Here is a 16,213-nt window from a genome sequence, read left to right as displayed (position 1 = left end):
GCCGGGCGCGGCAGACGCGGCGGCAGGCGCTTCCCCCGCGGCCCGGCAGGGGGCATGAGCCCGTTCACCGGCCACCGGCGCCCTGTCAGGTGAGGGGCGGGAAAACCCCGCGGCACCGGGCTGAAGCGCGGGTCGGGCCCGGCCGGGGGAAGGGGAGGGTGTCGGTGGAGCCGTCAAGGGGCGGTTTTGCAGCGGCGGCTGAGGGCAGTCCCTGCCCGGCCCGGGGCCGGCGGTGGGGTCGCGGCAGGACCCCGGCCTTCGCCGGTCGCACCACAGAAAGTCAGCTCCCGCATCTACAGGCGCTTTCTGGTGAATTCCGTTAGTGTTCAAGCTGTTTAGAAGGAGCTAGCAAGGTGCTAGGGGACAGTTAATATATAACTGCTTAGTGAATCGTTAATTCACCGGACACCTGGGTTACCCAGGCGTCTGCCTCAGTTTCCGAGCTCCCTTGGGCCTGTGCTGACCCGTCCATGGACAGGACGGTGCCTCCACTCTTCGTGGTGGTGAGACTGGAAGGGTGTTTCGAGCTCATAAAGACTTGTGAGTGCAGTAAAATTCTGTGTAAGAAAATAGTTGCTGCCAGGCTGTATAGAGTGGGTGGTCTTTCTCTGCTGGTCATTCGGCCTCCTTGTTGTCTTCTTCCTACCCAAGAAGGTCGCTGCGGTGATGTTTCCCATCGTGTCCTCCCATATGGCGTGTCTTCGCTCTTTGATGCAGAAGTTAATTTACAGTATCCCTTCATCACACTCTGTGTTGTCCTTGTTGTCCCCTTGCTGGGGCTGTTTAGTTTGAGGAAGAGACTGAGGGGAGACCTCATCACTCTCTTCAACTACTTGAAAGGAACATTGTAGAGAGCTCAGTGCTGGTCTCTTCTCACAGGTAATTAGCGATAGAACAAGAGGGAATGGCTTCAAGCTGCAACAGGGTAGGTTTAGACTAGACGTTTGGAAACAATTCTTCACAGAAAAAGTGGTCAGAGACTGGAATAGGCTGCCCAGGGAGGTGGTTGAGTCACCATCCCTGAATGTGTTTAAGAGTCATTTAGATGTGGTGCTGGGAAATATGGGGTAGGGGAGAACTTTGTAGAGTAGGGTTGATGGTTGGACTCGATGATCCTGAGGGTCTTTTCCAACCTGAACGATTCTATGATTCTGTGATTCTTTGCTAATGACTAGAGATGCTGAGTATGTCCAGAATTTTACACTCAAATATATAAATACAATTTCCTGCAGCTCAGGGATCCCTACCATTTTTCAAGATGTTTCTTCACTATTCTCACACGGATTAATTAGAATTAACTGGATGTCCTGTCTTTTCCTACTTCGTTCACACATCTGAGTCTCTTGAAGAATGCTATGGAGACATGGCTGTCACGTCTCATTCTGTGTCCTCACGGGGACTCAGTTTCTCTTGAAAAAGGAGAGCCTTCCTGGCAACCTGGTTGGTGTCTCCCCAAAACAAGCACATTCCTATCAGGTGGCTTTGAGTAGCAGTTTGTGTGGGTCTTCTGTGATGGATTCATACATCAGTACCTTGATGACAAAGAATTTGACCGTGTAATCATTATGTCAATTTTTTACAGGTATGTAACTTTGCCAACACCGGTGTAGCCTCAGAAAGCATTTAAGAGAAGCTGTTTAAAACAATAGAGAAAAGTTGAGGGAACAGCAGAGTCTTGAAAAGCTTTTTTGAATCTTGGCATCAAGTAAAACTCGATGCACCTCTAGGGCTGCTACCATTCCCTAGGGAATGAAGCAAAGCTTGCAGGTCCAGTTCATTCAGTAAGCTTTCTTTGGTGTGTGTATGTGAGAAGCATCTGAACTGTTGATAACAAAGCTCCGGGAAGTAATCTCTGCCATTTAAATGACAGGCAGCTTGTCAACTGGAAGGAGGTATTTCTGGTAGAGTTGGATGGTGCTGACGTGTGATTCAGTTAAATATTTGATGTAGAACTCATTTTGCTGAGTGATGATGTTTTCTGATTAATGATCTGTTGATTTGGCCTGAGACGCATTTGAAAATGAAATGGATACATTTACTTAGTTTAAATAAACAAAACAAACCCTGTAACATTAGCGTGAGATTTGACGGAGAAATATTTTTCTGCCTACTTCCTAATAATTATTGCACATGCTTTAGGTGGAGGTGATATTCAAGTGGGTGCGTATTCCCCATGGAGTGAAGAGAACTGAAATGCAGAAGATTGTATGTCAGAAAACTGACCAGTGATGAGCTTGTGTTTTTCTTTTAGGAAGGCTCTATTCCAGTCAGGATACTGCTGTTTCACTACTCTGTGTCTGTGGATGAACAGGAAGTGAAGCAAACTTAGAGAGGAACTTCTATACCTTTTAATGAACGTCAAAAAACAGGTTAAACTTGTCAATGATCAATCTCTTCATTTTACTGCCACTAATCTCATTCTTGAAATCCTTGACTAATTATGGGCTGAGAGCTTCTATGCTAAACCTCACTATTTAGGGGGTTGCTGTGTGTGAACATAACATAATTAACCTATTCTCTCATGGTTTTTTCCTAAAAACATGGTGTCATATTTTTCCTAGTGTCATGTTGAAGGAGGATTATGAAAGAGGAAGAATTATTCCTTTTTCCTAAACCTCTACTTCTGCTGGGAAAGAGGGCCTTTTGGGTACAGTGCCAAATGGATGAACTTACCCAAAACACATTCTGTGGCCAGGATCCTGATAAGCTTAATGGAGATGAGTTTTGTTTATTCTGAGTATATGCTCCATTTACTTGAAAGCCATGGGACGTTCTTGAAAAATGAAAAATGTGGACAATTAAAGATCACATTTTTGGTCAGTCTTGAATTCTTTTGAATAGCCTTAAGAGAACTGGGAATACAGCAGTCAAAGCACTGGTTTTAAGTAGCAGCATTATAAATAATTGACAGTAAATACAGCCTCACAGGCAATTTTGACTATACATCTTATAAATGAAGCTTCTACAAGCTGTGTCTTGGTGATAATTTGTTTACCTCCTTAAAAGGAGTCCCTACTAAAATAGTCTTTCATTTCTGTTGTATATGTTATTTATCTGTGAGGTATAGTTGACTTCTTTAGATGATTTATGATGTCAAAATAGATGTTGTTTCAGGACAAATATTAAAATTGTTAATAGGTTGTGGCCGTTGAGAGGCCTTTCTGTCCTTATTTATCTGCCTGTGCATTGTACTGTGGTGGAAAAAGGGATTATGAAGTGAAAGTCCAGCTTTTGAACTGTAGAGTTGAGAACTTAAATACCTATCTTGAGCCGAGACAAACCTCTTAACGAGCTGCAGTTTGAAAAGAAATTTTTGAAACTTCACGGTACCTATTTATCCAGGCTTATTGGGGTGTTAAACAGGATCTAGGATTCAGCCCCAAATGTTGGGGAAAGAAGACAATGTTCCCTCCCACAGAGTGTGGAGGTTTTGACCCATTTAGCTCCCTGAAGTATGTTTTGGGCAGGAGCATCCCAGCTCTGTCTGCGTTTGTTTTGAATTTGCAGCATTTCCTTTGAGAGCTGAGATCTACAGATAGTCTGACAGTGTGCATAATGACTGTATTAGCAGAATTAGTAAGGCAGAATAATTAATCATGGCTATTAAAATTTTATGTCATTTCTGCGTGTCGATTTTGATTGGAAGCAACCTTTATGAAGCATTTAGTCAATAAATAAACACACCTGATCCGCTTGTGCCAATATCCCTTCCCTTTTTGTCATTTAGAGCGATGTGAGACAAGGAGTTTACAGGATTAAAGAGCTGGATAAAACCTCCTGGCGGTTTAATTTCTTGGTTAGGATGTTGTGATGCCACTGGAGACACCACAGCAATCCTGGGAACAGAGATGTTTACATAAGAATGCAGCGTAAAGGGAACAGCGGGGTTTCTGGGCTTTCCTACTCTGCTCTTTCAATAATGCAGTTTATTGTTAGTCCCTCTGGTTGAAGATGGACTAAAGTGGGGAGAGCGCTGTAGCTGGGGCTGCGATGGATTCTTTTTTCTGGGCAGGAAGGGAAATGGATAATTAGCAGTAAACACATAATATAATACGCGGAGTTAACGACGTGCGTCTCAGTTTGTGTCCAGTGCGATGGGATGCGGAGGGCGGGAAAACGCCTCTTTTCTCTTCTCTGGTTAAAAAGCTCGATTTTCTGGCTTGATCAGGAGAGGCTGGAAGTGAGCAGGGAGCCTTTGCGGTGCCTCTGGTTGTGCCCAGCGGGGTCCCGGCTGCTTTTTGCAGCTGAAGGTGACAGCCCGGGAGCGGGAGAGCGGGGTGTTGCCCGGCGTGCGGGGCCAATGAGGACCCGCATTCCGGGCTGTGTTCCTGCCGATGGCCTATTGGGATGGACGGGCTGGAACGGCAGCCACCCAAATTCACCCAGCAAATGACATTTTGCTGCAAAAGCAGCAAATCAAAAGCGGAGCCAATCACGCAGCGCACCGCACAGCCAATGGACGCCGGGCTCTTACCCAGCCACTGGCAGGGGCTCTGTGACTGCTGGACCTTGGTACGGCTCCGCAAACCCTCTCTCCCGGTTTGTTTCTCAGCACCATAGTCATCCTCGCCGTGATTCATTTCCCAGCGCTAACGATGCCATTGTAAATGATCTGTGTGAAGCCGGGGAGTTACGTGCCTCGCCTGCCACGTGATCTTCCGCAGCTGGTAGGGGAGAGTAATTTGGGTCTGGTTTCCCATTTAGCATTGCCACGGCTGCCTACCCAGCAGACCTGCTTACGAGAGCCAGAGGGATGGTGGTAGTTACGGGGCAGAACAAAGTGAGTGGAGACCCGGATGATGCCATGTCGAGCTCGGATGCAGAGGATGATTTCCAAGAGCCAGCCACTCCTACTGCAACCCAGGCAGGACAAGCACTACCTCTGCTGCCTCAGCAGGTAAGAGCTCTCTGGTACTCTTCATCTGATAAGGTCCAGTTATTGCAGCACGTACTGCTCAGGTGCCAAAGAATTGGGGATTTCTTTGTTGGAGTATCGATGGATATACAGTTCAGTTTCCATTAGTGGCTGAATGGCTGAATAAAACTAAATCTCATGAATTTTAGTTCAGTAGCTTGGCAGCATTACTCAGAATTTCCATTCGTGTTTGGACTTTACAAATGCAAGTAAGTGTTGTTCCGGTAACGAGGCATCTTAAGGTGTGATACTAAGATTTTAGGCCTGCTGTAAACCTAATGTAAACACAGAGTCACTGGGGTTTTTTCAGTGTAGAGTAGTGTAGCATAGTGTAAAGGAACCAGTAGAGTAGCAACTGAGTGCAAGTCCCAAGGTTGGACTGAGATTTCCTACCTTGTTTGTTTGTTTATGAGTGTGGAAGAGGGAGGGAGGGATTTGTTTTGGTTTGTTGTTTTCTGTCCCTGAAAGAGCCAAGAGGAAGCATTCACGCTTTTAATGAATAGCTGGTAATAAAGCTGAGTGATTACTGCTATTTCAGATTTCCAAATAAAATTCAAACATTCACTCATTGTACCCAAAAGCCAGCCAAAGTGTTCAGGTTGTTAACCCTTGAACCTCACTGTTGTGTGGCAACAGGCCGGGAAAGAAGTGTTTGTTGGACCAAGTTAAGTCCTAGTGGCAAGAAGTGTTTCCTGTGTCTTCTAGAAGTTGTAACCCATTTGGCCTGAACATGTCTGCAAAGGACTGGAGGCTCATTTCTGGTGATGTGATTCCATTTGCAGTTTCCAGAAGTTGTTCCACTAAACGTAGGAGGCATGTATTTTACAACAAGACTGTCAACGCTGAGACGTTATGAGGACACAATGTTGGCGGCTATGTTCAGTGGAAGACACTATATTCCAACAGATGCTGAAGGCAGATACTTCATTGACAGAGATGGAACCTACTTTGGGTAGGTACCGTGTCCTCGGTTGTATATTTTAAAAGTTGCTACTGAAGAAAATTATTTTTAAAGAAAAGTAAGTTTTAACATTCTTTTTTTTTCCTTCTAGTTATATCATGTTTGTGTACTAGGTAAACGTGGCTGACTGGCATCCACGCCTTCGAAACATCTCAGGAGAGGATCATACTGAGATTAAAAAACTATTTGTTTTATTCTTAAGGGCTTAAGTTTTCAATGGGAAAAGAAAAACAAGTAATGTTTTGAATGGGTGCATTGTCTCCTCTAGAGTATCTCCTTTCAAGGTATCAAAGTCGTTTTGATGTTTTAAAAAATAATATATTTGGCATTGCTTTTCATGGGAAGCTCTTTTGTACAACACTGTTTTTGATTGATATTACAGTATTTATGATAAAGAGGGAGTGGAAGGAATGCATCTAGGTTTCTTAAACCGTTAAAAGTATGACATTTTCAGTGTTTAAGCAGGTTATAATGTAACTGGTAAAAAACCACAAGCCTCGAAGAGTATTTTTTTGAAAATTATTTTTGATGGTAAAGCCATATTCCTTCACCTTCAAGATTCCTTCTTGAAGCTTTTGTTTTATTTTTAATTAATCTAACCATGATGTTACTAATATTCTGTTTGAATTGGTGTGAGATTGCTAGAAAAGGTAAGCAGTGTTCCTGGGTTAAGGTCTTTGCCCAAAGCACCCTTTGCAGTTTAACTTACATTTCTTGTTTCTCCTTTGTAGACATTTCCTTAATCTCTTCAACAGCGAAGGATTGAATTATTTCCAAAGCATATTTGGACTATGTCATGATCTGGGACAGAAGTAGATTAAGTCACTGTGTATATTGGAAAATAATTGTTTCTTTACATTTGGCAATTTGGAAGTGCGTGGCGCTTTGTTGGAAAATCAATTCATTTGTGATGTTATCAATCTGAATTAAAAATACAGCTAGAACAGAGCGCCAAGTTAGCACGTGCTGTAATTGTTGACATTCTAATGAAGATTGCAGTAATGCTTGGTTTATTTGATATGGTCAATAATAATTTTGTTGGTTAATGCTTATAAAGTGATTTCTTTCCCTGTTGAAAATCTGGCCACTTAACTCTTTCAGAACTAGAAGGAAATGTTTTTTCTCTCTCTATTATTATTCTAACAAGTGTATATGGCCCTGTGAAGAGAACACCTCCTTTGCAGACAGACCATGCGTTCAGCTTGAATCCTGGTTCTGTGTGGGATAAAATGTCCGCGCATACGATTCTCTAGGAAAATGGAAACGATTTTGACACAGACTTAAATTTGAAATACAGTGACTACAATCTCTCTTCCATTAAATACTGTCCCCTCTTCTACTTTATGTGGTTACTTCACCTTGAACTTTTTGTTTAAATGTTGATGGGGTTTTTTGGGTTAATTTTGACATTAACAGAAGCAAAATGTGAAATGATGACTTGGAAACTTGAACGTGGCTAATGCCTTTAGAAACATATGTTGGAAATATGACTCATGGTTATTTCAGCTACTGTCTAAACGTAAAGATTTCTATCGTAATAGTATAAGCAATGAATATCCAGCAGTTTCTCACCTTTCCCACCTGCAGCAGTTCTGGTGGAAACTTGTTACTTAATAGTATTTTTGCCTTTTTTTTTCAGAGACATACTTAACTTTCTACGATCTGGTGACCTGCCGCCAAGAGAGCGAGTGAGGTCAGTTTACAAGGAAGCACAGTATTATTCCATAGGACCATTGCTAGACAATCTAGAGGATATCCAGCCTCTGAAAGGAGAAAAAGTTAGACAAGCTTTCCTGGGCCTGATGCCATATTACAAAGGTAAATAAACAAAGTAGTATTGACTGTTTCTTCTAGCGTGGTTCAAGTAGTGTACATGGTGCTTTCGGGTCTGCTTTCTGCTTTCGGGCTAATGCCATTGTGTTTGAGAAGTTTATTATGTACCTTTCGTGCTCTTTAGATCTTTGACGTCTCCACGTTGGATTTGTTCCTGCTGTATCCAAGGATGTGGATTTTTATGCTGTCTTAAAAGGGAGCAAGATCTAGGCCACAACATGCAAAGCTTATTATTAAATGAGAATGTTTTTCTGCCTCTGCATTTGTTCTGTTAGGGCCTGCACTTGAATAAATTTGGGCATATAGTAAAGACACTAAGTCACAAGATAACAGAGATTGATTTAATTACTGTATATCTAGCTACACGCAGCTTCCCATTGCTGATGGTATTATGTTAAGAATAACTTGTTAAGCACTGAAGTAATATGTTTCACATTAAATAATTGCATTTGTTTTCTTTCACTAGGTGCTTCGTAGTTATTTTCAAGTTGTTTGTTTTTTTTTTTTTAGATCATTTGGAACGGATAATCGAAATAGCAAAGCTGAGAGCTATGCAAAGAAAAGCAAGATTTGCAAAACTGAAGGTCTGTGTCTTCAAAGAAGAGATGCCCATCACTCCCTACGAATGCCCACACTTCAATTCTTTACGCTTCGAAAGGAGCGAAAGCGAGACAAAGCTGTTTGAGCATCACTGCGAAGTCGATGTATCTTTTGGCCCCTGGGAGGCTGTAGCTGATGTCTATGATCTTCTGCACTGTATCGTGACAGACCTGTCTGACAGAGGGATAACGGTGGATCATCAGTGTATCGGGGTGTGTGATAAACACCTGATAAACCACTATTACTGCAAGCGTCCTATCTATGAATTCAAGATTACCTGGTGGTGAGTTATTTTGGCCAGAACGGTGCAGGGATAAAAGGACTTCTAGACGACAATTGCTTTTTAATAATTTTTGCAACGTTGTCTCTGGAAACGCATTGCTGCTAACGTCTGTCGGAATCAGTCTGCTGACGTGTCGGCTAACGCTTAGCTGCTCAGCAAAAGGGAACCCGGTGCAGAGGTTGAAAAAAAAAAACCTCTGAAATCTTGAAAAAACCAGCCTGAAACAAGACTGTTGGCTCAGGTACCTTCACGAGGCACAAAACAAAATCACCTCATGGAAAATGTGGAGAGGAGCGTCTAACGTCTTTTTAAAAGGTGCCACCCACCACGTGGCTTTGTCTGCAAAGTGGATATTGCAGATCTCACCCGTGTTATTGGAAAGCCGGGGTGCTAATAACGCTGACGTAACGTGGTTGAATTTTACCCACTTAGAAATGTTTTAGTCACTACTTAAACTTACCACTTTATACAATTGAGTAACACCCAGCACAGAGATTCTGGAAATGTGATTTTGATGTAATAGATCATTTAAAGAAAAAATAGTATTCCCTATATATTATTAATTGTTGTCACGATGAAGCTATATTTCTTTTTTAATTATGAATCTGCGTTGTGAATTATAATATTATATTTCAATTCTTTCCATTGTTATAAAAAGGAATAGCAGATTTGGAATATATTCCTTAATGCTTTTAGGAATAATAATAACTGTTCATGAAGACTTGTGCCTGTTTTTAGCCTTAGAAATTCTAAATGTTTACAGTATCTACAAAAAAACAGAAGCTCTATAGAATCAGGTCATTTACAAAGGCTTTTGGTAAATGAGAAAACCCTGTATGTATGTTCCTATTAGCAGAAGTAAGAGGAATATTTAATGTATATTATTTTATTACTAACTCTTTTTACATTCTGTGATACTAAACTTTGTTCTAGAGTTAGTCAGATGATGATACTAGACAAGTGCTTCCTTCACCTCACCTTCTTCAGACAATTAAGTCTCATTTTTAACGTTCTTGTTGATCCTTTCCTGATACTGGTGAAGTATCAGGAAAAAGAATTTTCAACCTCCATATTCAAATATTTCTCCAATTTCTCCAATTATAAAGCAGTATGTCTGGCTGGTAGATTTCTTTCCACACTGGAAGAGGCAGCCATTGCAGAATCATGTTCTTTTCAGAAGGTTATTGTTGCATTTCTGACGTTAGTAACTGCATCCTGAAGTTGGATTTCTTCATGTCCAAAACTGAAAGGTAGATCTAAACATCTGAAGATGTTACTGTTTTGTGAGGTACAGAAAACTGGAGTATTTTTCAAAAAGACCCCACTCAATCCTAAGGAGAGAGGAAAAGTAAATGTTTGCATGTTGCATTCCATTGGATTAGTTAATCCAAAGATATTGCTTAATTAAACTTTTGACTTTTTCACTTAAGAAGCGTGTTAATTGCCATGGTCAAAATTCTCAGTTACCTGAGGTAGTTTTTAGAATAGTTCCAGGAACTTTATGATCAAAATGTCTTGCAAAAAAAGAGGCAAATTGTTTGCATTGTCATACTTTTATGTATTTAATTTAGAAAATTTTAGTAAATTGTCTCTCTGAGGTGGGGATATACGGCTCTAATGATCTCTTTTCCAATGTTTACTGACAGAGAATCATTGTCAAGTGCTGAGCTTCGAGTCCAGAGCTTAAATTTTGAAATGGAGGGAAGGAAGAAATGATGTGCATTCGGATCTTATTATAAGTTATTTTAAATTGTTTTCTTAAATACGGGCCTTTGTGTTACACAGAGTTGTTCTGCTTGTGTTTGACAACCCAAAATTAAGTCAAACCGAGACCAGTAAAGTATCCCTAAATTGAGAGGAAGCTTGCATGGTGTGTTCACTATTCTGCTGGCTTCTTTTTTGTTTTTCCAGGGAATCTTAAACTGTAAACTACAATTTCTAATAAAATTACATAAGGTCTGAAAGCTGAGGCTTACAAAGTTTTGGCCGCTTGTACACTTCAGACATGTAAGTTGAGGATTTTCAGCATCAGTTTATTTAGAGACTGCAATGAGAATTGCAGTTTTAGTGGGTTATTTGGTGTTTCTTTGCCCCTTCCCAGATACATATTTCCATGGGACATAACTCTGGTTTGAATTTCAGCACTCCTTGCAGAAATGGAACAGAATCTGATTTAAGAGTATAACTTCTGGTTGGGCTTTTGGAATTTTTCTGTTGTTATTCTGGAGAAGCTATAATGACAAAATTTGTGTTTCGATCATGTTTGCTATTTCTTAACATGCACACACTGATATTTTTATAACTTTTTCCTGTTTATTGCGTAAATAAGTAAGGAAGACTACCTAACCAAAAAGATAAAAAATTAAAATCTTGGTCTGTATCAGTTGCTTTGTCTTAATCGAAGCTTTTCATCCTTCAAATCCTCCAGAAGACAGCAAATGTTAAGTGCAATATCAAAAAAGAAAACGTGGATTTGAGCCAACATGCTTTCATCAAACTCATACATTCTGTGTCGTGGTTTGTGCGAGTTAACAATATTGCTATTGACTCCACTTGTTCTAAGCAGTCTTTGTTTACAACGATTTAGATGATATTGCCTAATATGTGTTCGTTTTTTTGACAGAAACAGAAGAGTTGTGCAGGCGGATGTCAGGAGAGTGTAATCTAATAACTGGTTTATATAACATTATTGACTTATCTTTTCTTGGCGTATAGAGTAATTTTTGAAATTCTGCGTTTGCAACAAAAATGTGAGTAGCTGATCTACTAAATCCATGTTTAAGCTGATCGATGTTTTGATATATCATGAATGCTTTATAATTGTCTAATTAAACTAAATGCATAGGTAATAGTGCTTTTTTTTTTAATTTGGGACTTTCCTTTGTATCTGGCTAGGCCAGAGGTTTGCTGGAACGTACTTACCTGTTTCTCTGTGCTTCTACTTAGCTTTTTTGCCACTTTATCGTCATCTCTGTAGCTGCTTTTCCACCCCCACACTCCCAAATACCGTGTTTGTGGGCTGACACCATGGACACATTGGCCGTGCAGTCAAGGGTCTCAGGTTGTCAGTGGAATGTCACTATGAATATTGTGTTTGCAAATCATTAAAAGGACAACACACATCAGTCCATTCAGCTCATTCAAAATGAAGGAAAGACATTTTTTATTTGGTGTTCTGAGACAGGATACGTGCCATTTTTGGTTCCAAATTGATATACACAAACATGTCTTAGAATCAACCTTTTTTTCCCCTTTTCTCCTAAATAAGAAATCTCAAATATTTTCAAAGCACAGGTTGTATATACAGATTGTGGTGATTACTCTGGTTTTTATGAATACTGAGGTAATAGTGGGACAGTTGAGGGATAGTTACTTCAAAAGTAGAATTGTTCACTATTGTTTTTAGGTTGCTATGTGTCTGAATAAAAATGTAACGAGATTAATCTTTTTAACATCTCCTCTATATATGCATAGTCTGGTGGTTTTTAACAGGAAGCAAAGGGAGGTCTTACTGTCGGGTCTCACATAAAATGACTTGGCCAATTTCACAGCATGTTGATTGTTTCTGCATCAGTTCTAGACTTGTAAAATAGGAAGGAAACCTTCTCATCTTTATAGAGCACTCAAAAATGACACAAAAAGATATTGATGGGCAGCATCCACTTAATGGCTGTTGATTTCAAGAGTTCAAAAAAAAAGTTAACATAACTTCTCAACTTGGTGCAGGCTTCTGAACTCGAACACCACAATACTCTACATACATAGTCATCTGAAATGCTCATTGCTGAGCCTTCATCCTCTTTGGAGGAAAGTCAAGGTGCATCTTTGATCTGGAAAGCCTTTGAGCCGTTAGCAGATTCTTGCTTGTACTCATGGTGCATGTTTTTTCTAATACTGCTAGATAAGTTTTTTTTTTAAAGCTGATTTTAGCCCAAATTTATAGTGAGGGATCAGTTTCTGTGTTGATGAGGGTGTGGGTTCTTTGGTTTGTTTGGGGGAGTTCTAGGTCTTAGTTATCCAAGTAGCAAAAACAGTGAGTTATTGCAGCAGAAAGTTCTGCATACCCCTTTCTTGATGGATTTTTTTTTTTTAAGTTTTAAGGAGGTCTGCCTGGGAGACACCTCATGATGTAATATATGGAAATACTGCATTGGTTAATACGGATATTTTTGAGGTTTTTGTTGTTGTTGTTGAGTTGTGTAATACTCTTTCCTGAACCTAGTGTAGAGTTAAGGGGTGAGTTTGACATTGGTTTCCTGATAAACCTGGTTATGCCTTAGGTATCCCCCGCTCCCATCTCGTACAATCACTGATCCTGGAGGTGTTCAATACATGGAAAAGTAATGACTATTAGAATCTTCCTTGATTCTCAATGAGCCCATTAAGGGAATTGGTGCTTGTTAATCCAGTTGCCATCTCGGTTCTTCTGCTCTTCCTGGCTGCCTGTGGCTTCAGCAGGGAGACAGAGCACTCGGGGTTGGGTCTGGCTCCACAAGTCCTTGAAGGTGAAAGTCAAAGACTTCTGTCATGTGAGAAATGTACTGATTTGCATGAGCACACACTCTGGCCTTTCCTGAAGCGATGGTTAAATTTCCAACAAGCTCTGAAGGATGTTGGTGTTTGAAACTGTTGTAAGTGATAGCTTTGTAACACCCTAATCTGTGTTGTGCCAGACTGTTCCAATGTCTGAACTGTGAAAGGCGGAGAGGTTGGGGTTGGCCAGTTCTTTTGTTCATGGTTCTCAGTTTATCCGTGTTTTCCCAGTGAAATCTAAACCCGAGCGAGGTTGCAGATCACTGCCCCCAGGACTGAACACAGCCCTTTTCTAGTCTGTTCTGTGCATTGAGCACGTGCTGGTTTTTGCAAAAATGAAAGCGGGAGGGAATCAGTTCTGCAGTGTATTTCCCCAGGGACAATCCTCACCAGCTCTGAAGGAGAACTTCGGTGAGATCCTGACCCATGCTCCCCCACATCTCCATGTGTTAGGTGAAGTGTAGGAGGTGTGAGGACTTGAGCTCTCTAGCCTGAAGAGTCACAGTGAGGTAATGACTCTGACTGGATTCCCCCTTGGTCCTCGTGCCTTTCTCTAGCCTTTAAGATATACCACTCTCTGTGCAGGAGGTGTTTTACTTCTCTCTGCTGCACCCTCAAATTTGTTTGCAAGGCGTCTTAGTCTGCTTTAAACTAAAGGGATTATTTTAATATTACAATATGGTCACTGGTAGTTGTTAAAAGAATCAGCAAAAATCTTATTACTGACAAAAATATGTGAATAAATGAATCAAAAAACCTTATTTATAGCATAATCATTTTAATTTCACTCTTCTGTTTTATTTTTTTTTCTAAAGACTGTTAAGAAATGTAAACTCTTACTTCTTTTAAGGGCTTCCATCTGTTTCATAGTAGTATGTATTCAGGCTAGGCACCTGTATTTTGGGGTTTGAGGGCCTCGTTTACTGCTCGCTGTGAGCTGAAGGATAAGTGCATGATCTCTCATCTGTTTGCTTTTTTTCCTTAAAAATAAAGAATTACTCATATAGTTATAAGTCACAATATTCTAGCTTCATTTGGCATTTGCAGCCCTGGAAACCTTCCTTCCCAACTCTATTCTTGCCGCTCATTCTTGTTTATAGGTGACCTGGGACAGGGTACGTGGTGAGGAAGGTGATGGAAGTGCCAATGGGGAGAGTCTCATGTCAGAGCTGAGTGTTTGCATTGCAGAGTGTTCTTTCCTTTTATTTCAGCCCCTGTGCTGTGTGAGGATCCCGTCTGTCTGGGAGCCCAGCTCAGCTCGACCGCGTTCATGAATTTTCTGTGTAAGTTCATTGTATTGAGATTTATCGAGCTAAATGAGTGGGAAAATCCAGTGGCTGTGGATTGTGCTGGAAATGCAGCAGTGATGGGTGAGGTGGCTGCGGGGCTCAAACTACTTGAATTTCAGGATCGTTATTTAGAGGTCTGAGGGCCTTTTTGCCACAAATTATGCGTTGAATCTTTCTTTTCTGCGTGGCCAAACAGAGCAATCAAGTTTGGGATGCAACTGCCTGGCAGGTAAGAGAAGACTTCAAAGCAAGGAAATGTGGAAAGATGGTCTGTTAACTCATCATAAATCTCTGGAGCCTGATATTACTTTCACTTCATTTAATAATTATACTCTGGACAATTATACACCCCACTGGCTTTAAGTTATGATTGGAGTTGTGTTGATCTCTTTCGTTACAAATGGTTGTGAATTGTTTCCAGGTTGTTCAGTCACAACAGAGAGGACCTGGGATAGTTCTGAGTTTGGGGCTATGGGAACATAATTTCATTTAACAGAAAACACCTCCAGTCTTTCATTATCTTTCTGCAAATAAGCTAGATTTCAGAGTGTGATTATGTTCTGTTCTTATCTTCTGTATATAGTCCTATAACTGGAAATTACTTTCCAGAACAGCAGTTCTTACTCGTTTTACTTAACACAAGCTTAGTGTAAGTTTACCTACACTTCCACTGTGACTTTTATAAATGGATTTTGTTTTGCTGAATTATAAATTGTATGTGTCTATGCATTGTAACCCGTAATGCCTTTGAAAATCCAGCCTGGATGCTAACGATCAGGGTTTGGAAATATCTCCAAATGTGTTTTATTTTAATTAAGTTGATGCGTGATGTTTAATACTGTGGGTATCGTAGTGTATTACTTCTTACTATGTTTCACTTTTCAGTTCAGGTAATAGATAGTCTATGTTTTTTATTTGAAGTACATAGAAGACAAATGTGGATATAAACTTTGTGTTGTGCAATAAAAGTATGTTATACTGAAACTTGTGGGAACCTGGCTAACCTGGTCTGCACCCCCCTCCTCACCTTCCCTGTCATTGGTGTTTGCTTTGCACGACTGCAAACAACAATTAAGACACCGGTCTCCGTCCCAGGCTTCGTTTAACGGCACCAACCGCTCCCTCGTTCCCCGTCGCTTCCTCTGCAGATGGCACCGTCGCGGTGGCTGCAGTCTCCTCGGGGACACCGACGGGTGCCACTTTGTTTGGGTTCTGCTTCCTTCCCTCCATAAGCAGCCCGGAGGGGGCTGTGGCTGAACCTGCCTGCGCAGAGCTTGACAAGAAATACCAGTTCAGGGATTTAGAATCGTCGGGTTTTACAGGTGGGAAGGGACCTTCCAGATCATGGAGTCCAGCCGTTAACCTGACGCTGCCAAACCCACCACTAACCCATGTCCCTCAGCACCACGTTTACCGGTGTTTGAAACACCTCCAGGGATGGTGACGCCACCGCTTCCCTGCGCAGACTTTTCCAATGTTTCATAACCCTTTCTGAGGAGACTTTTTTCCCAATATCCATCCTAAATCTCTCCTGGTGCAACTTGAGGCCATTTCCTCTTGTCCCATTGCCTTTTCCTTGAGAGAAGAGACCGACCACCCCTGGCTACACCCTCCTTTCAGGGAGTTGTAGAGAGCGAGAAGGTCTCCCCTCAGCCTCCTTTTCTCCAGGCTGAACACCCCCAGCTCCCTCAGCCTCTCCTCACAAGACTTGTGCTCCCTCCCCAGCTCCATTGCCCTTCTCAGGACACGCTCCAGCCCCTCAATGTCTTTCCTGGCGTGAGGGGCCCCAAAAACTGGAC

At 41.3% G+C, this 16,213-nt stretch overlaps 1 protein-coding gene across 2 annotated transcripts; it reads left to right on the top strand.

The window, feature by feature from the left end:
* Positions 1-30: 30 nt before the first annotated feature.
* KCTD7 (potassium channel tetramerization domain containing 7) lies at positions 31-15,398 on the top strand. Of its 2 annotated transcripts, none has more exons than XM_014953186.1 (5): positions 31-89; positions 4,705-4,897; positions 5,698-5,867; positions 7,516-7,694; positions 8,220-15,398. In XM_014953186.1, exons 1-5 carry the CDS (start codon positions 55-57, stop codon positions 8,594-8,596), a joined length of 954 nt encoding a protein of 317 aa, XP_014808672.1. In that variant the 5' UTR covers positions 31-54; the 3' UTR covers positions 8,597-15,398. The 2 variants fall into 2 exon arrangements, with proteins under 2 accessions (XP_014808672.1, XP_014808673.1); XM_014953187.1 differs by lacking the exon at positions 31-89 and adding an exon at positions 1,196-2,369.
* The last annotated feature ends 815 nt before the right edge of the window (positions 15,399-16,213 follow it).

Source organism: Calidris pugnax, unplaced genomic scaffold, assembly GCF_001431845.1.
Source record: "Calidris pugnax isolate Ruff unplaced genomic scaffold, ASM143184v1 scaffold133, whole genome shotgun sequence".
NCBI classification, from domain to species: Eukaryota; Metazoa; Chordata; class Aves; order Charadriiformes; family Scolopacidae; genus Calidris; species Calidris pugnax.
Note: the sequence above shows the minus strand (reverse complement) of the source record. Positions and strands in the feature narration are given on the sequence as shown.